This window comes from Manis pentadactyla, chromosome 15 (assembly GCF_030020395.1).
Source record: "Manis pentadactyla isolate mManPen7 chromosome 15, mManPen7.hap1, whole genome shotgun sequence".
In the NCBI taxonomy this organism is placed as follows: domain Eukaryota; kingdom Metazoa; phylum Chordata; class Mammalia; order Pholidota; family Manidae; genus Manis; species Manis pentadactyla.
The window spans coordinates 59,975,532-59,997,556 of record NC_080033.1 but is presented as its reverse complement, the minus strand read 5'-3'; the positions used below and the strand labels follow the sequence as shown (position 1 = coordinate 59,997,556).

At 36.5% G+C, this 22,025-nt stretch overlaps 1 protein-coding gene across 1 annotated transcript in view; it reads right to left on the bottom strand.

The window, feature by feature from the left end:
* HYDIN (HYDIN axonemal central pair apparatus protein) overlaps positions 1-22,025 on the bottom strand; it is a 377,997-nt gene that overhangs the window by 282,593 nt on the left and 73,379 nt on the right. The window contains exons 4-5 of the mRNA XM_057493202.1: positions 11,212-11,369; positions 9,346-9,471 (exon numbers count right to left, since the gene is read on the bottom strand). Coding sequence (XP_057349185.1) covers positions 9,346-9,471; positions 11,212-11,346 — 261 coding nt within the window. The 5' untranslated portion in view covers positions 11,347-11,369. The remainder of the gene's footprint in view (positions 1-9,345; positions 9,472-11,211; positions 11,370-22,025) is intronic.

Sequence of the window (22,025 nt, the reverse complement as noted above, 5' to 3'; positions counted from 1 at the left end):
TTATGCTCAGTGAAACAAGCCAAGTGGAGAAAGAGAAATACCAAATGATTTCACTCATCTGTGGAATATAAGAACAAAGGAAAAACTGAAGGAATAAAACAGCAGCAGAATCACAGAACTCAGGAATGGACTAACAGGTACCAAAGGGAAAGGGACTGGGGAGGATGGGTGGGTCGGGAGGGATAAGGGGGGGAGAAGTAGGGGGGTATTAAGATTAGCATGCATGAGGGGGTGGGAGAAAATGGAGGGCTGTACAACACAGAGAAGGCAAGTAGTGATTCTACAACATTTTGCTGTGCTGATGGACAGTGACTGTAAAGGGGTTTATAGGGGGGACCTGGTATAGGGGAGAGCCTAGTAAACATAATATTCATCATGTAAGTGTACAGTAGTGATACCAAAAAAAAAAAAAAGGCAGTTCCTGTGTGGTAACCTCCAACGAGTTCTACACAAGGGTATAAAGGGCATATAAAAGTGTAGGCAAAGGGTCTGTATGTGTTTATACAGAGGATCAAAGCCTAATTCGGCTACCCCGAAAATGAACTAAGATACTATATGAAAAAGAACTTCCAACGTCAGCACTCTCTGGAAGACTCATGCCAGAAGATGATCATCAAAAAACCCCAACAAAGATCCACGCACTGCTACAGCTGTAGATGTACTCATCCCACCAGCTCCTGTACTTGCCATGGGAATGAGGAAGGAAATATCTAAGCTGGCCTGTGCATACAGTAAAACAACAAATTTGACTGGATCTATACTGTTGGAGCTCAATCAAGAATTAGGAGAAGTGCAAATTGTAGCGCTCCAAAATCTTACAACTACAGACTATTTACTGTTAAAAGGGATGTGAACATTCCCCAGGAATGGGTTGTTTTAATTTGTCTGATTTCTCTCAGACTGTTCAAGTTCAGTTGGACAATATCCACCATATCATAGATAAGTTTTCACAAATGCCTAAGGTGCCTAACTGGTTTTCTTGGTTTCACTGGAGAAGGCTGGTAATTTCAGGTATGCTTTGGTTATGTAACTATACTCCTGTTATGTTAATGTGGGTGAGCAATTTAAGTAGTAGCTTAAAACCTATACATGCTGAAGTTACTCTACAAGAAGATATGTCAAAGAAATAATCAATCTTCCCATGTTTTCTTCCGCCTGCTACTTCTATAGCTTTTCTTCTTCCTTCCTAATTACAACCCTTAAATAGAATTCATGCCTCATATCAAATTTACCGAGTATCATAATTCTTCCAAGTGGTAAAGATACCTCAAGACAAATGCTGGGCATAGAAGCTACAGGGCATAAATATGCAAAGAAATAAAAAGCTAACCATTTCAAACAATAAAGCTTCTCTCTCACTTACCAACTTTACATTTCCCTGTATGGCCCTGGAAGATGACTGGTTAGCCAGAGATGGAGGAGGAACAACCTAAGACAGGCACAGTCGCAGGGGGGTCATCAAGTGAGAAATTGGGGATCAACAGAGGTGAGGCTTAGAACCTCACCTCCCCCTGTTCTGAGAGAAATCTTCTGCATATGTGGATGTTTCATTGCCCTTGTCCAGCTTGGATTAACACATAGTCTACAGGCACACACCTGATCGTCTACATTTGCTCTCCTACAACACTAAACTATGTTTTCTACCTTTATCTTGTGTCTACCTACCACTTCAGCATTTTATTAAAAATAATAATAATAAAGAGAGAAATGTGGTATCCACATATAAATCAAGTATAAAAACCAAATGAGTATTCATATTTGAACTGACTGTTTAGAGTTCATAATGCATGAGCAAAACCGAAAGTTTCTGTGATGACTGCCCTTGTACTGTTCACCATATAACTTATTCACTATGTAAGAATTTGTTCTCCATGTAAGAACTTGTTTGTTATGCATCAGAAGATTGGAGACTGACGAAAATTAGGCTTGGGGTGGATTAATGATTGTGCCTTGAGCATTGACTCCCCTATACAGAATTTTATTGTTGTTAACAACCATTTGATCAATAAATATGAGAGATGCCCTCACAAAGAAAAAGAAAAGTACACACTTCCAATTGTAAAATAAATAAGTAACCAGATTGTAATGTATAGCATAAGGAATATAGTCAAAATATTGTAACAACTTGGTATGGTGATAGCTGGTACCTAGAATTATCATGTATATAAATGTTGAATCACTATGTTGTACACCTGAAACTAATGTAATGTAATACTGTGTGTCAACTACCCTTCAATAAAAAATAATTATCTACAAAAAAAAAAATTAGCAAACCGAATTCAAAAATATATCAAAGGGATCATACACCATGACCAAGTGGGATTCATCCCAGGGATGCAAGGATGGTACAATATTTGAAAATCTATCAACATCGTCCACCACATCAACAAAAAGAAGGACAAAAACCACATGATCATCTCCATAGATGCTGAAAAAGCTTTTGACAAAATGCAACATCCATTCATGATAAAAACTCTCAACAAAATGGGTACAGAGGGCAAGTACCTCAACATAATAAAGGCTATATATGATAAACCCACAGCCAACATCATACTGAACAGCAAGAAGCTGAAAGCTTATCTTCTGAGATCGGGAACAAGACAGGGATGCCCACTCTCCCCACTGTTATTTAACATAGTAATGGAGGTCCTAGCCATGGCAATTAGATAAAACAAAGAAATACAAGGAATCCAGATTGGTAAAGAAGAAGTTAAACTGTCACTATTTACATATGACATGATATTGTACATAAAAAGCCCTAAAGACTTCACTCCAAAACTACTAGAACTGATATCGGAATACAGCAAAGTTGCAGGATACAAAATCAATACACAGAAATCTGTGGCTTTCCTATACACTAACAATGAACCAATAGAAAGAGAAAACAGGAAAACAACTCCATTCACAATTGCATCAAAAAGAATAAAATACCTAGGAATAAACCTAACTAAAGAAGTGAAAGACCTATACCCTAAAAACTACAAGACACTGTTAAGATAAATTAAAGAGGACACTAACAAATGGAAACTCATCCCATGCTCTTGGCTGGGAAGAATTAATATCGTCAAAATGGCCATCCTGCCCAAAGCAATATACAGATTTGATGCAATCCCTATCAAATTACCAGCAACATTCTTCAACAAACTGGAACAAATAGTTCAAAAATTCATATGGAAACACCAAAGACCCCGAATAGCCAAAGCAATCCTGAGAAGGAAGAATAAAGTAGGGGGGATCTCACTCCCCAACTTCGAGCTCTACGACAAAGCCATAGTAATCAAGACAATTTGGTACTGGCACAAGAGCAGAGCCACAGACCAGTGGAACAGATTAGAGACTCCAGACATTAACCCAAACATATACTGTCAATTAGTATTTGATAAAGGAGCCATGGACATACAATGGGGAAATGACAGTCTCTTCAACAGATGGTGCTGGCAAAACTGGACAGCTACATTTAAGAGAATGAAACTGGACCACTGTCTAACCCCATACACAAAAGTAAATTCGAAATGGATCAAAGACCTGAATGGAAGTCATGAAAACATAAAACTCTTAGGGAAAAAACATAGGCAAAAACCTCTTAGACATAAACATGAGTGACCTCTTCTTGAACATATCTCCCTGGACAAGGAAAACAAAAGCAAAAATGAACAATTGGGACTATATTAAGCTGAAAAGCTTCTGTACAGCAAAAGACACCATCAATAGAACAAGAAGGATCCCTACAGTATGGGAGAATATATTTGTAAATGACAGATCCAATAAAGGCTTGACATCCAAAATATATAAAGAGCTCACACACCTCAACAAACAAAAAACAAATAATCCAATTAAAAAATGGGCAGAGGAACTGAACAGACAGTTCTCCAAAAAAGAAATTCAGATGGCCAACAGACACATGAAAAGATGCTCCACATCCTAATTATCAGGGAAATGCAAATTAAAACCAGAATGAGGTATCACCTCACACCAGTAAGGATAGCTACCATCCAAAAGACAAACAACAACAAATGTTGGCGAGGTTGTGGAGAAAGGGGAACCCTCCTACACTGCTGGTGGGAATGTAAATTAGTTCAACCATTGTGCAAAGCAGTATGGAGGTTCCTCAAAATGCTCAAAATAGACTTACCATTTGACCCAGGAATTTCACTCCTAGGAATTTACCCTAAGAATGCAGCACTCCAGTTTGAAAAAGAGAGGTGCACCCTTATGTTTATCGCAGCACTATTTACAATAGCCAAGAATTGGAAGCAACCTTAGTGTCCATCAGTAGATGAATGGATAAAGAAGATGTGGTACATATACACAATGGAACATTATTCAGCCATAAGAAGAAAACAAATCCTACCATTTGCAGCAACATGGATGTAGCTGGAGGGTATTATGCTCAGTGAAACAAGCCAAGCGGAGAAAGAGAAATACCAAATGATTTCACTCATCTATGGAGTATAAGAACAAAGGAAAAACTGAAGGAACAAAACAGCAGCAGAATCACAGAACCCAAGAATGGACTAACAGGTGCCAAAGGGAAAGGGACTGGGGAGGATGGGTGGGTAGGGAGGGATAAGGGGGTGGAAGAAGAAAGGGGTTATTATGATTAGCATGCATAATGGGGGGTGGGAGAAAGGGGAGGGCTGTGCAACACAGAGAAGACAAGTAGTGATTCTACAACATTTTGCTATGCTGATGGACAGTGACTCTAATAGGGTTTGTGGGGGAGACTTGGTATAGGGGAGAGCCTAGTAAACATAATATTCTTCATGTAATTGTAGATTAATGATAAAAAAAAAAGCGAAAGAAAAGGGGGATTACTCCCTGATAGGATAAAACTAACTGCAAATCAACAATTAATGCGTGCTTTACATATCCTTAATTTTGATCTTTCAAAGGGTGTCAGATGATCAACTATGGAAGTACATTTTTCTGATAATATTCCTTTCTCTTAAAAAAAAAAAGCAGTTCCTGTGTGGTGATCTCCAATAGGTTCTTCACAATGGTATAAAGGTCATATCAAAGTGTGGGCAAAAGGTTTGTTTGTGTTTATACAGAGGATCAAAGCCTAATTTGGCTACACAGAAAACGAATTAAGATACGCTATGAAGAAGAACTTCCAACATCAACATCCTCTGGAAGAGTAATTCCAGAAGATGAACATCAAAAATCTTCAACAAAAATCCTGGCGCTGCTGCAGTTGTAGCTGCATTCATCCCACCAGTTCCTGGACTTGCCATGGGAATGAAGAAGGAGATATCTAAGCTGGCCTGTGCATACAGTAAAACAACAAATTTGACTGGATCTATACTGTCGGAACTCAACCAAGAATTAGGAGAAGTGCAAGTTGCAGCGCTCCAAAATCGTGCGACTCTAGACTATCTGTGTTAAAAGAACACATGGAATGTGAACAGTTCCCAGGAATGTGTTGTTTTAATTTGTCTGATTTTTCTCAAACTATTCAAATTCAGTTAGACAATATCCATCATATCACTGATAAGTTTTCAGAAATGCCTAGGGTACCTAACTGGTTTTCTTGGTTTCACTTGATATGGCTGGTAATTGTAGGTCTGCTTTTGTTATGTAGCTGTATTCCTATTATGTTAATGTGTGTGTGCAATTTAATTAGTAGTTTAAAACCTATACATGCTGAAGTTACTCTACAAGAAGATATGTCAAAGAAGTAATCAATCTTCCCATGTTTTCTTCCGTCTGCTACTTCTATAGCTTTTCTTCTTCCTTCCTAATTACAACCCTTTAGTAGAATTAGTGCCTCATATCGAAAATTACTGAGTATCATAATTCTTCCAAGTGGTAAAGATACCTCAAGACAAATGCTGGGCATAGAAGCCACAGGGCATAAATATGCAAAGAAGTAAAAAGCTAACCTTTTCAAACAATATTGCTTCTCTCTCACTTACCAACTTTACATTTCCCTGTATGGCCCCGGAAGATGACTGGTTAGCCAGAGACGGGTAAGATTCCTCAACGGAGGAACAACCTAAGACAGGCACAGTCGCAGGGGGGCCACCAGGAGAGAAATTGGGGACCAACAGAGGGGAGGCTTAGAACCTCACCTCCCCCTGTTTTGAGAGAAATCTTCTGCATCCGTGGATGTTTTGTTGCCCTTGTCTAGCTTGGATTAATACTTAGTCTATAGGCACAGACCTGATCATCTACATTTGCCCTCTTACAGCACTAAATTATGTTTTCTACCTTTATCTTGCATCTACCTACCACTCCAGCATTTTATTAAAATAATAATAATAATAATAAGGGAGAAATGTGGGATTCACATATAAATCAAGTATAAAAATCAAACGAATAATCATATCTGACTTGATTATTTATAGTTAATGATGCATGATCAAAACCGAAAGTTTCTGTGATATGACTGCCCTTGTACTGTTCACCATGTAAGAACTTATTCACTATGTAAGACCTTGTTCACCATGTAAGAACTTGTTTGTTATGCTTCAGAAGATTTAAGACTGTTGAGATATAGGCTTGGGGTTGATTAATGACTGTGCATTGAATCCCCTATACAGAATTTTATTGTTGTTAACAACCATTTGATCAATAAATATGAGAGATGACCTCTAAAAAAAATGAAATAAAATTCCATACCAATAGAAAAAAAAATTCAATGCAACCCAATTTTTAAAACCCTAGCAGAAATTTTTTGAAAAGCTGATTATAAAATTTATATAGAAAAGCAAAGGACCAAGAATAGACAAGATATATTTGAAGAACAAGATAGGAGGAATTCCTCTATCAAATACCAAGACTTACTATAATTATATTCTCACATATCATATGCTGTACTTATCATAGTAATTAAAATAATGAAATGTTAACACAAGATTTATCATAAAAGTAAATGTAACAGGTTGGAAAGCCCAAAACCAAGTCCTTAAATATATGGACACTTGATTAATAACAAAGGTAACACTAAAAAGCATTGGGAAGGGACATGTTCTCTTCAATAAATTGTGCTCAGTTAACTGAACGTTAATTTAACCCTTATTGTACACCATTCCAAGTGTATCAAATCTACCAATATGAATGGTAAAACAACAAAGTTTTCAGAAGAAAACAAAGAAGATTATCTTCATGATGTTGAAAAATGCAGAATTTTCTTTAATGGGACAAAGCAAATACAAAACATAAGTGAAAAAATTTGTAAATTAAATCATATTGAAATTAAAAACTAAAGCTCATAAAAAAATACCCTTTAAGGAATGAAAAAGAAAGCCATAGAATGGGAAATTATTTGTATACATATAATCGATATAGGACTAGTCTCCAGAATATATGAAGAACTTTTATAACTCCATATGAGATAGGCAAAAACAAACATGCAATTTATAAAAGATGATATCCCAAAGGCTAATAAACATATGGAAAGGTGCTCAACCTCATTAGAAATCAAGAAATTGCAAAATAAATCAGAGTATGACAATATTACTGACCCAATAGAATTATTATTTAAATTAAAGAGATTGACAATATTGTTTTAGCAAGGAGTAAGTGCAACTGGAATTCTCACACACAGCTACTGGGAGTGTAACTAGGTACAAACACTTTAGAAAACTGGTAATTATCTACCAAAGCTAAATATATGTATAGTTTATAACCCAGAAATTCCTCTTTTATGTATATGACCAATAGAAATGTGAACATGTACACTAAAAGATATGTACAAGAGTGTTTATAACAGCATCATTTATAATAGTCCAAACATGTAAAAAAACCAAATGCTCATCAACAGGAAAATGGATAAACAAATTGTGGTCGCATACAATGGAATAGTAGCAATAAAAATGAATGAACCATTGCTAAACACAGTAACACAAATAAATCTCAATAACATAGTATATTGAGTGAAATTAGCCAGAAACTAAAGAGCACATCCTGTAGTATTCCACTTAATAAACGTCAAATAAAGGAAAAACTAACTTAAGATTAGTGGTTCTTCTGGAGGAGGGAATGGTAATGACTGGGAAATGGGCATAAGAAGGCTTCAAGGATGGGGACAATGTTATAATTCTACATTCCTTCATCTGAGTGGTAGTATATGAGTATGTCACTGTTAAAATTCATCAAGCTATATGATCACAATATAGACACACACACACACAAATTAAATAAAAATTTTATTTAAAAATGAATGTAGTTTTGACACAAGAGAATAAAGGAGAAAATTACTACAATCACTGCAATAGATACAGGAAAACATTTGATAAAATTAAATACCTCTTCACAGTAAAAACCTCCCAGTAAGCTAGGAAAAACAGATAACTTCCTTAATCTCACAAAGAGTATCTAGCTCTTCACAAAGAAAACATTACACTTAGTGGCAAAATAATGAGATTTTTTTTTCTTTTCCTTTAGGAAATAAGACAGGGATACCTTCAGTCATAACTTTATGCAGCATTCTGTTGGAAATAGTAGTAAATTCAGAGGAGCAAGTGAAATATATACAAAATTAAGATAGAAAAGAACCTTAAAAGCATATCACTAATAGAAAGAAGCCACTCTGAAAATCATATACCTGATCCCAGATATATGACATCCTGGAAAAGGTGAAATGAAGAAGACAACAAAAACATGAGTGATTGTCAATGACAGCAGAAGGGAGAGAAGAACAGGTAGAGCACGTGATTTTAGGGCAGTGAAACTATTCTGTGTGATACCATAATGGTGGCTACATGTCATTGTACATTGATCAAAGCCTATTGTAGAGTGTACAAGGCAAAGTGAGCCTGACTTGGCTAATAGAATTCTTGGAATCACTCCTAATCTGTAAATAGTAGTGTCCAGAAGTAGCTAAGAAAGAAATGCGTACAAATACATCAAAAGTTATTTGTATTTATTAATTGCAGTTCATTCCATATCAAATCAAAGATATCAGAATCAACAGAGATAGAAAAAGAATGTATAAAACAAACCCAATAAGAGATTAGCTAGCCCAGAAAAAACTAACTAATATGGGTGGGTGGGTGGAGAGGGAGGGTGAGGGGGATAAAGGGGCACAAAAATTCTCCATCATATTATAACTTGGTCACCGGGATGGTGGTACAGCACGGGGAGTATAGCCAGTGATTCTGTAATACCTTCCTATGTTGACAGATAATAACTGCTGCACTAGTGAGGGTGAGGATTTAATAATATGGGTAACTGTTGAACTACTGTGTAGTATATTTGAAACCAATATAAGATTGTATATCAACTATACTTCAATAAATAAATAAATAAATAAAAATAACTGTTATTTAGTTACTCTTGGTCTAGAATGTTCACATTATTCCAGGGCCTACTTTATATGCAGGTATGACAGAAAGCAGCTACCTTTTGATGTGTTGTTTCCCCCATATCTAAAAGTTCAATGATCTGTGGTCGGCACATCAAACGTGTATTAGCCAGTCTCTGCTCTGTGGTGAGGGACATCTCTTTCAGGAACTCCGACGGTGTCAGCTGGAATTTAAAACAACAGGAGCCAAAGATTCATAAATGGTTATACTGAAGTGTTTTCAAAAGTGCCAGTAATTAATAATTTGGAAAGCCACTAAGTTCCCTCATAAAATATTTAAAGTAACTGACTAATACAAGAGAAGTACCTGTGCACTTCTGAGCTCTTTGCACAGTAATTTCAAATGACATGTAGCTACTGTTTCCTTATGATTTTGAGGGAATCATGCAAAAGAACCTGGGGGAGGGAGGAGTCAAGAAATTGCACAGGAATACATTCAAAGAGTTTAACATTTATGCTCAGAAGAAGCATCTGAGCATAAAACTCTTGTTTCCAAAATCACTTACAGACTTCGGAGCTAAGGCATTTGAAATACTCTTCTTCAATTTAAGTTACAACACGCCAGCAAAGCTTTTGAGTGTTTAATTATCATGTTATACCAAGTTAAAGAGAAATCTCATAAAATGTAAGGGATCTAGGAAGTGTGAATGTACTGCCTAGGAATGAGTTTGGACTTAGAAAGGACAAGTGCACATTTAGATCTTGTTTTAAAAAAGCACTTAGCCAAACGTCAGATCTGGCAGCCAGTCATATTCACACACCCAAATAAGAGCACAAAATGCTTAATACATTCTAATGTTAAGAGAAAAAAATGTAACCTGTCATTTAAACAACCCAACAAGGGCTTAGTTACCCGGGACCAATCACTATTATTTAGTTGTTGTTGTTCTGGGGTGTTCACATTGTTCCAGGGCCTACTTTATATGCAAGGAGATTATGATCACTGACAGCAACATAATGCTTAAGTATGCGCCAAAAATCTTCAGAGATACAGAATTTAACTGATTCATTTCACCTTGGGTTAAAATCAATATTCTTCATTCCCTTCACCTTGGGTTAAAATCAATGCTCTTCATTCCCTACAAAATTAATTTCTGTTCCATTTAAATGAAGACGCTATTTCTAATACAGCTTCCAACTTGGTTTGTTCGATTCTTTTTTATTGGAACCCAGATTAGAATATTAAAATGTTAAGAAGTATCAGTTGAGTTGTGATTTAAATAATGAAATCTTAAAAGCAAAAGTCAGGAGTTACTTTAAGTATGAAACATAACCACCACAAAAGAGAAAAATAATAGATTGTTGTTCTTCTAATTGGGACATAACTTTAGAGTAGTTTTTAAAATGCAGTGAATACTGTCTCTAACACTGTAAATTATTATTGGTATTTTCTGTAGTTTGCAATTCAATTCTCACCAAATCATTATAGTTCATTAAGAAATTAATACTTTTTATTTTAAAAGGCAGACAAAATTAAGTATTTTTCCTAAATCATATATTCATTATTTTAATGCTCTATGATCTGCAAATAAAAATAACTCCTGCCAATCATCAGGTGATAGATTATTTAGGTTAAACCCTATGAAATTCATATTTGCTTTTGAACCACACAAATGATAGTCACATAAGGTTTAACATAATACTTAGAAAATCTTAAAAATTTGCTTGAATAGTCTTACTTCAACTGATTATTCAAGCAATTCAAGCCTCTACATTGATGTATGTAATTTCAAAAATTTCTCAGGCTTTGAAAAGTACCTATCCTTTGCAATAAGCTACTATTTTAATTAAATTGATATTATCAGTCAGTAATTCTCTGATATTTTGAGAATATCAAATAGCAGCTTCATTCTCCTAAGAAGCCTGCATTAAGTATTTTACAGTGAAATTCTCTGATACATTACCATTTGATTTACTTCTTCTTCTGTAACCACCTTTGGATTCAGGGGTGGCAAAACCTTGCTTTGGAATCCTTTAAGCATTCCGAATAACCCCATCTGAACAGCTCCCATGGACTCCTCAAGTCTTCTACTTGTCATTTTTATTTATTTCCTTTGCTCACCTAGGAGTGAAAAGAAGTTTGAGAACAGAGTTAATTCTTCAACACAGGTCACCTTTAAAAAAAAATGCTCTTTCATATATAGGAAGGTTTAGAAAATACTGATCTTCAAAAATACATCAAATGCTTAGAAAAAAATACCTTAATTAAATGAGTCTATTCCATGGAACTAATCTAGATTGAGCCTTACCCCAAAGCCTAGGATCCATTTTAGACAAACCAAGTGATTCTAGGCTAAGCTCAGGGAAGACATGGAAATACAAGCAGTTCCTACATTTTGGCACTTTTATTTTCTCCAGTAAACAAATAAGCACTGCTCAATAAATATACTTCACAGGTTGCTACTTTATCTGCTTGTTTGACAATTCTCTTTCATGACACCCTTGAAACAGAAAAAATATAAGGCTTCAGGCCTTCACAGATGGGCAGATTCAAAAAAGGCAGCATGAAATGAGATGGGAAAGAGGAAGTTCTTGAAAAAGTTTTGAAGTTTACAGTCATAAATAAGACATTAAACTGCCAGCCAGTATCTCCAAATCAAATAAATATGACATCTCCCCTTTGTATATCCTTCTTTATACTTGTAGCAACTGTGGGGGCCCACTTATGACTAAGTAGGAATTTCTATTTTCAGTAATAGGCTAGTTTATTCAATTCTGTACCCTCCCCCTCCAAGGGAAAAAACACTAAAAATGCTTACTACAATGTAGAATAAAAAAAACCCTAAAATCATTAAAAAATTCACAAGATAGTAAAGCTTCACTACACCAAAATGGAGGGGAAAGAGGTGCATAAAGTAAAATAGACTTGAATGAAGATGCAATAAGGTACACTGAGGTAAAGCAGTAAAACACCATGGAAATTAATATGAAAAATATTTAAAGAAAAAAATATCAAACAACAAGTGTTGAAATAGAAGACAAAGAAGGCCCAACATGCTATATAATTGGAGCCCATGGAGAAGAGAAGTAAAGCACTACAGTGTAACTAATATCTAAAACTACAATCCAAGAAAATTTTCCAGAAATAAAACATAATCAAAAGGGACCAGTAGATACCAGGAAAATTTACTCAGAATGACCAAATCTAAGTCATATTTAAGCAGAATTACTAGACTTTAAAGAATTTTTAAGACTCCTCATAACCTGTAGGCAAAAAGGTAAATAAAAAGATAAAAATAACTTTCAAGGGCAAGACAATTAAATGTCATTGGACTTTGGAACAGCAACCTGTAAAATGGGAAAACAGAGAAGCAACATTTTCCAAAAATTTTAAAAAGCATGAGCCAAGGATTTTATATGCAGCCAAGCTCTCCTTCAATTGTTGAAGTTACAGAAAAAGAGATTGGAACATGCAAAAACTCAGGGAATATTGTAAACATGTTCCCTTTCTGAGGAATCTACTAGAGAATGGGCTTCATCCAACAACAAGATGACTGGGGAACTTCAGCAAAAAGACTTACAATGAACAATTATGCATGTAATTGTGGGGCTAAGATTAAAACAAAGTTGAGTACATGGGGAGAAGAATATAATTTAAATATTATGTTTTCTGACAAAGTAGAAATAATGCAATTTTAAAATCAAAGGAAAAAAGGGTAAGTAGAATAAGTAGCCAAAAGTAGAATAAGATCATTACAACTGTATAAGTAATAGGTAGCATCAAACCATTTGACCAGATAAAATAAAAGAGGATTAAGGGAATTATACTAGAAAGCCCCCTATGACAGCACTCAGTGAAACCTGTTTCCAAACACTCATGTATTTGTGTCATCCCATCTCCTTGAGTATGGGCTAGACTTAGGAATTCTAACAAATATAATATAGCACAAGTGATGGATGTGACTTCTGAGATTAGTTATAAAGAGACTTGTTTCCATCTTAGGCACTGTCTGGCTCTTTTTCTTTTTAGATCACCAGCTGTCACATTGTGAGAACTCTCAGGAAACCCATACAGTGGCCCATGGGGTGAGGAACCAAGGCGAGCCAGCAGTGACATGCGAGGGCATGTGTGTGGATGTCCTGAGGCCTCCCAACAGCTATGTGAACAAGCCGGAAGGCAGATTTGCCAACCACAGTTGAGCCTTGAGATGACTGCAGTCCTGGCCAACAGCTTAACTGGACATGCATTAGAGATGCTGAGTAGAAGGCACCCAGCTAATAAACCACACCCACGCAAACTGTGAGAAAACAAGTATTAATCTTTTTAAGTTACTAATTTTGGGGTAACTTGTTATACAGCAATAGATAACTAATGTAGGTACTCTAAAGGGTTTATATACAAAGAAAACTACTGAATATAAAGATAACCCTTCCTAAATACCAAAATAAATTTTAGAAAAAGCAAAAACATACTAAATAGAGAAAGACAATAAATGAAATGTAATACACACAATTATTACAATATAAAATAACATGGGATGTGATGTCACCAACATGGTGGAATACGTGGTTGCCAATTTCAGTCTCTATCACAAAATGACCAACCAGGAACTATCCATAGATAAGACAGCTTTGTGAAAATTCCAGAACCCAGCAGTGAAGCTGAGGCACCCCCTTGGATCATAGAGACATGGAAAAACCTCGAGAACATTGTGCTGAGTAAAATAAGCTAATCACAAAAGACTACATATTATATGAGTCTATTCACATAGAGACCACATATCATATGGGTCCATTTACATAGTGTCCTGAACAGGAAAATCTCTAGACAGAAAGTGAATTAGTGTTTGTTCAGAGATGGGAGGGATGAAGGGATTGGGAGGTGTAGGATTTCTTTTTTTTTATTATTATTAAGGTATCATTGATATACACTCTTATGAAGGTTTCACAAGAAAAGCAATGTGGTTAATACATTCACCCTTATTATCAAGTCCACCCCCATACCCCATTGCAGTCTCTGTCCATCAGTGTAGTAAGATGCCACAGAGTCCCTATTTGTCTTCTCTGAGCTACACTGTCTTCCCCGTGACCCCACACACACCATGTGCACCAATCATGATACCCCACAATCCCCTTCTCCCTCTCTCCCCACCCACCGTCCCCCACCCCTCCCGTTTGGTAAACATTAGTCCCTTCTTGGAGTCTGTGAGTTTGCTGCTATTTTGTTCCTTCAGTTTTGCTTTGTTGTTATACTCCACAAATGAGGGAAATCATTTGGTATTTGTCTTTCTCTGCCTGACTTATTTCACTGAGCATAATACCCTCTAGCTCCATCCATGTTGTTGCAAACGGTAGAATTTGTTTCTTATGGCTGAATAGTATTCCATTGTGTATATGTACCTCATCTTCTTTATCCATTAATCTACTGATGGACAATTAGGTTGCTTCCATATCTAGGCTACTGTAAATGGTGCTGCAATAAACACAGGGGTGCATATGTCTTTTTGAATCTGAGAAGTTGGTTTCTTTGGGTAAATTTCAAGGAGTGGGATTCCCGGGTCAAATGGTATTTCTATTTTTAGTTTTTTGAGGAACCTCCATACTGCTTTCCACAATGGTTGAACTAGTTTACAGTCCCACCAGCAGTGTAGAACGGTTCCCCTTTCTCCGCATTCTTGCCAGCATTTGTTGTTCCTAGTCTTTTCTGTATTGGCCATCCTAACTGGTGTGAGGTGATATCTCATTGTGGTTTTAATTTGCATTTCCCTGATAATTAGCAATGTGGAGCATCTTTTTATGTGCCTGTTGGCCATCTGAATTTCTTCTTTGGAGAAGTGTCCATTCATATCCTCTGCCCATTTTTTAATAGGGTTATTTGCTTTTGGGTGTTGAGGCATGTGAGTTCTTTATATATTTTGGATGTTAACCCCTTGTCAGATATGTCATTTACAAATATATTCTCCCATACTGTAGGATGCTTTTTGTTCTGATGGTGTCCTTTGCTGTACAGAAGCTTTTTAGCTTGATGTAATCCCATTTGTTCATTTTTTATTTTGTTTCCCTTGCCCAAGGAGATGCATCCAGGAAAAAGTTGCTCGTGGTAGGATTTATTTTTGAGATGATGAAAATGTTCTAAAATTGAGGTGATGACTGAACATATTTGTGAATATGTCAAAACCTACTGAACTGTATATATACTTTAAATGGATGATTGTATGGTATGTGAATTATATCTCAATAAAGTCATTAAAAATAAATTTTAAAACATTTAAAAAATCTATTCTTTGGCTAGGAAGAATTAATATCGTCAAAATGGCCATCCTGCCCAAAGCAATATACAGATTTGATGCAATCCCTATGAAACTACCAGCAACATTCTTCAATGAACTGGAACAAATAATTCAAAAATTCATATGGAAACACCAAAGACCCCAAATAGCCAAAGCAATCCTGAGAAAGAAGAATAAAGTAGGGGGGATCTCACTCCCCAACTTCAAGCTCTACTATAAAGCCATAGTAATCAAGACAATTTGGTACTGGCACAAGAGCAGAGCCACAGACCAATGGAACAGACTAGAGAATCCAGACATTAACCCAGACATATATGGTCAATTAATATTTGATAAAGGAGCCATGGACATACAATGGCGAAATGACAGTCTCTTCAACAGGTGGTGCTGGCAAAACTGGACAGCTACATGTAGGAGAATGAAACTGGACCATTGTCTAACCCCATATACAAAAGTAAACTCAAAATGGATCAAAGACCTGTATGTAAGCCATGAAACCATTAAACTCTTGGAAGAAAACATAGGCAAAAACCTCTTAGACATAAACATGAGTGACCTCTTCTTGAACATATCTCCCCGGGCAAGGAAAACAACAGCAAAAATGAGTAAGTGGGACTATATTAAGCTGAAAAGCTTCTGTACAGCAAAAGACACCATCAATAGAACAAGAAGGATCCCTACAGTATGGGAGAATATATTTGAAAATGACACATCCGATAAAGGCTTGACGTCCAGAATATATAAGGAGCTCACATGCCTCAACAAACAAAAAACAAATAACCCAATTAAAAAATGGGCAGAGGAACTGAACAGACAGTTCTCCAAAAAAGAAATACAGATGGCCAACAGACACATGAAAAGATGCTCCACATCGCTAATTATCAGAGAAATGCAAATTAAAACTACAATGAGGTATCACCTCACACCAGTAAGGATGGCTGCCATCCAAAAGACAAACAACAACAAATGTTGGCGAGGCTGTGGAGAAAGGGGAACCCTCCTACACTGCTGGTGGGAATGTAAGTTAGTTCAACCATTGTGGAAAGCAGTATGGAGGTACATCAAAATGCTCCAAACAGGAATTTTGACCCAGGAAATTTGACCCAGGAATTCCACTCCTAGGAATTTACCCTAAGAACGCAGCAATCAAGTTTGAGAAAGACAAATGCACCCCTATGTTTATTGCAGCACTATTTACAATAGCCAAGAATTGGAAGCAACCTAAATGTCCATCGATAGATGAATGGATAAAGAAGATGTGGTACATATACACAATGGAATACTACTCAGCCATAAGAAAAGGGCAAATCCAATCATTTGCAGCAACATGGATGGAGCTGGAGGGTATTATGCTCAGTGAAACAAGCCAAGCGGAGAAAGAGAAATACCAGATGATTTCACTTATCTGTGGAATATAAGAACAAAGGAAAAACTGAAGGAACAAAACAGCACCAGAATCACAGAACTCAAGAATGGACTAACAGGTACCAAAGGGAAAGGGACTGGGGAGGATGGGTGGGTAGGGAGGGATAAGGGGGGGAGAAATAGGGGGGTATTAAGATTAACATGCATGGGGGGGTAGGAGAAAAGGGAGGGCTGTACAACACAGAGAAGGCAAGTAGTGATTCTACAACATTTTGCTATGCTGATGGACAGTGACTGTAAAGGGGTTTATAGGGGAGACCTGGTATAGGGGAGAGCCTAGTAAACATAATATTCGTCATGTAAGTGTAGATTAGTGATACCAAAAACAAAGAAAAAAAAAAAGGGCAGTTCCTGTGTGGTAATCTCCAACGAGTTCTACACAAGGGTATAAAGGGCATATAAAAGTGTAGGCAAAGGGTCTGTTTGTGTTTATACAGAGGATCAAAGCCTAATTGGGCTACCCCGAAAATGAACTAAGATACGATATGAAAAAGAACTTCCAACATCTGCACTCTCTGGAAGACTCATGCCAGAAGATGATCATCAAAAAACCTCAACAAAGATCCACGCACTGCTACAGCTGTAGATGCACTCATCCCACCAGTTCCTGGACTTGCCATGGGAATGAGGAAGGAGATATCTAAGCTGGCCTGTGCATACAGTAAAACAACAAATTTGACTGAATCTATACTGTTGGAACTCAACCAAGAATTTGGAGAAGTGCAAATTGTAGCGCTCCAAACTCTTACAACTACAGACTATTTACTGTTAAAAGAACATATGGCATGTGAACAGTCCCCAGGAATGGGTTGTTTGAATTTGTCTGATTTCTCTCAGACTGTTCAAGTTCAGTTGGACAATATCCACCATATCAAAGATAAGTTTTCACAAATGCCTAAGGTGCCTAACTGGTTTTCTTGGTTTCACTGGAGATGGCTGGTAATTACAGATATGTTTTGGTTATGTAACTATACTCCTATTATGTTAATGTGTGTGCACAATTTAAGTAGTAGCTTAAAACCTATACATGCTGAAGTACTCTACAAGAAGTTATGTCAAAGAAATAATCTTCCCATGTTTTCTTCCGCCTGCTACTTCTATAGCTTTTCTTCTTCCTTCCTAATTACAACCCTTAAATAGAATTCGTGCCTCATATCAAATTTACTGAGTATCATAATTCTTCCAAGTGGTAAAGATACCTCAAGACAAATGCTGGGCATAGAAGCCACAGGGCATAAATATGCAAAGAAGTAAAAAGCTAACCTTTTCAAACAATAAGGCTTCCCTCTCACTTACCAACTTCACATTTCCCTGTATGGCCCCGGAAGATGACTGGTTAGCCAGAGATGGGTAAGATTCCTCAAGGGAGGAACAACCTAAGACAGGCACAGTCGCAGGGGGGCCACCAGGAGAGAAATTGGGGATCAACAGAGGGGAGGCTTAGAACCTCACCCCCCCTGTTCTGAGAGAAATCTTCTGCATACGTGGATGTTTTATTGCCCTTGTCTAGCTTGGATTAACACATAGTCTACAGGCACACACCTGATCATCTACATTGGCTCTCTTACAACACTAAACTATGTTTTCTACCTTTATCTTGTATCTACCTACCACTTCAGCATTTTATTAAAAATAATAATAATAAAGAGAGAAATGTGGTATCCACATATAAATCAAGTATAAAAACCAAATGAGTATTCATATTTGAACTGACTGTTTAGAGTTCATAATGCATGAGCAAAACCGAAAGTTTCTGTGATGACTGCCCTTGTACTGTTCACTATGTAACTTATTCATTATGTAAGAATTTGTTCTCCATGTAAGAACTTGTTTGTTATGCCTCAGAAGATTGGAGACTGACGAAAATTAGGCTTGGGGTGGATTAATGATTGTGCATTGAGCATTGACTCCCCTATACAGAATTTTATTGTCGTTAACAACCATTTGATCAATAAATATGAGAGATGCCCTCACAAAAAAAAAAAAAAAAAAAAGGACAGACTTCCAATGGTAAAATAAATAAGTAACCGGGATGTAATGTATAGCATAAGGAATATAGTCAAGATATTGTAACAGCTTGGTAGGGTGATAGCTGGAACCTAGAATTATGTATATAAATGTTCTACCACTGTGTTGTACACTTGAAACTAATGTAATGTAATACTGTGCATCAACTACCCTTCAATAAAAAATAATTATTTAAAAAAAAATCTATTCTTAAAAACTGAAAACAATCTAAAGCAAATGAATCTTGTACATCAAGCTGTTGTCATAACCACAAAGAGAAAACAAATGTTCCAACTGACCTTAATATATAACATCTGTATATCTTCAATGGATAGTAGTCTTATTACTGGTCATAATATTAGTAATAATATTTTAGAAACAAACAGTTACATCAATATTGTTAAGAGCTGAGCATTTCACCATTTTAAAATGTATAAAATGAAAGAAGTTTGTATATTAAGAAACCTTATAATCTTAAATTTAAATAGAAAATATGAGTGAGCTCATGATTATTTTTTCCTTTAAATAACCTGCCTATTGAAAGATTCCAGAAACAATAAAAGCCCAGTAAGCAATGACAGTCCAGGGACATACTGTGATCTCTAGATACCATTTCCTAAAGAAGGAACCACAGCTCCTTGGAGAAATGAGTAATTTGAGGTCTGAGGCATGAAATGTATAAGATGATTTTGGAATATTCCATTATACTATAAAACAAAGACATTATCAAAGGCTACTAGGGTTGCATCCAAGGGACCCACAGCAACTTGAAGGACTTCACCGAGGATAATAGAATAATTAAAGCATGAAAACAAAAAGTCTGCAATGGATTAGTCTGTAAAAATCTGAGTTCAAATGATACTAAAAAAATAATTGGTCACCTTTGCAAGTTGCTAGGCCACCAAACTAATTATTTTGGAAGTAATCAAAGTGAAGAATCAACCATTTTTTCTGCATATTTTTGGTACAAATTGCACTGCAAGTTAACCAGATATTTCATTAGGGAAAATCATTCTTCACAGAATTCCAGCTAATGAATGCAGAAGAAATGACAGAAAAATCATCACCATTTTGCAGCTCCTAATGAAGCAAAGGATTATCAATACTAAAACCGTTAGTAAAAATGTTGCTGAAGAACTCTGTAATGGCTCAGTCAAGCTGACAATACCTTAGCCTTAACACCAAGAGTGAAAACCAGACATACAATGTGCCTGCTGACTTGATGTACTACACAGCACCACCTATGTAGAACTATTAACAAAAATCTAAACCTAAATTTAATTAAGGCTCTAGACCTATTAGCCAGATTACAGGAGACACAGGGAATAGAGGAACATGCATATTCTGTAAGAATACAATTAAGCCAAATACGGAATGTGGTAAATGTTATAGGAAAATTACCTAGTTTACTCAACAAATAAATAACATGAGAGAGTAAGAGGGGAAGAAAAGCTATGAATTAAAAGTCTTATACCAACCAAATGCAAGGGTAAACCTTGTTTGGACCATGATTCAAGTAAATTAATAATAAATGATATAAGGTGATTATTTTATGTAGGATATTGGTGCTGTGGGCATGATTTTTTAAGAGAAAGTTCTTACCTGTTAGAGATACTTAGCATTTATAGGTAAAGAGAAACTACATCTGAGATTTACTTTTAAATAGTCCAGGAAAAAATGTGTGTGGGGGTATGGGAGTGGGCGCGGGGGTGTAGGAGTATAAGAGAGGAGGACAGAAGAAACAAGAATGGAAGAATATTGGTTTAACTGTTGAAGCTGGATTATACTATTCTCTCTACTTTTGTGTATTTTTTTAAATTTTCATTATTAAAAATTATGTTAAATCAATTTTTAAAACTGGCAAGGGACTTCCACTACTGATAAAATAGAGTATATATACTTTTCCTTATTTCTTCACCAAATATAGATAGAAGCCTTGGCCATTACATACACAATAAGTAAAAGAAGACTGAAAAGTCGAGAAAAGAATGCAGAACAACTAGGAACCTCAGAACTCAAGGAATCACAGATTAGTGATTTCCCTTAGTTTTCTTTTGCATCCCAGAATAGGCGCTGGAGAAGCCAATAACTGGGAAGGCCAACAGGAACAGAAAAAAAGGAGCCCAGGCAAAATATGCTCTTTCTAGCCAGAGAACCAGGAAAGTGACAGCTCAAGAAGACAAAAATTTTAAGCAAGACCACTCTACTCTAGCTATAAGAGGGAAAATTGAAGTCTCATTAACAAAAGCAAAGTGGGGACCTAGAATTCCACTCTCACCAGGTTGCCCCAATCCCCAAGGTGCCAACATCATGTCCGAGAAGGCCAAGTGAGGAATGCAGATTTTCATCCCTACTAGACAATAATGAGAACCCTCCCCACAACGCACTACCTGCACCACGGCATCAGTGAGGACATGTGGGGAGCCTGAACTTCCATTCTACCCAGGGTTAATGAGGTAACCTCCCCTCTCCCCACTGGGGTAGTGAAGGAAGAGGCCTACTGGAGAGTCAAGATGTTCACCATTGTCCATAAGGAACAAGAATATCACCCCCACCACCACCACACTGTAACGTTGGTGGAGGTCACATGGGAAGCAATTCAATAAAGCAATTCAATAAAGTCACCTGATTAGCAACGTTAATTCCACTTGCAACCTAAATTCTCCTTCCTCATTAACATATCCATAGGTTTGGGAATTAGGACTTGGACATATTTGGGGGTGAGGTGATGTTATTCTGGCTAACACACAATCCAATTAGAAAATGGATAAAGGACAAGGAGACATTTCACCAATGAAGACATACCAATGGCAAAAGGCATATAAAAAGATGCTCAACATCACTAGCCATTAGGGAAATACAAATTAATACCACACATCTACCAAGCCAGCTAAAATAACTGTATGCAAGATGAATAAGTTCTAGAGATCTTCTGTACAACATGGTGCCTATAATTAACAATATGGTATTGTGCCCTCAAAAATTTCTTGAGAGGGTATATCTCATGTTAAATGTGGGATACAAGGAAACTTCCAGAAGTGGCAGCTGTGATGGTA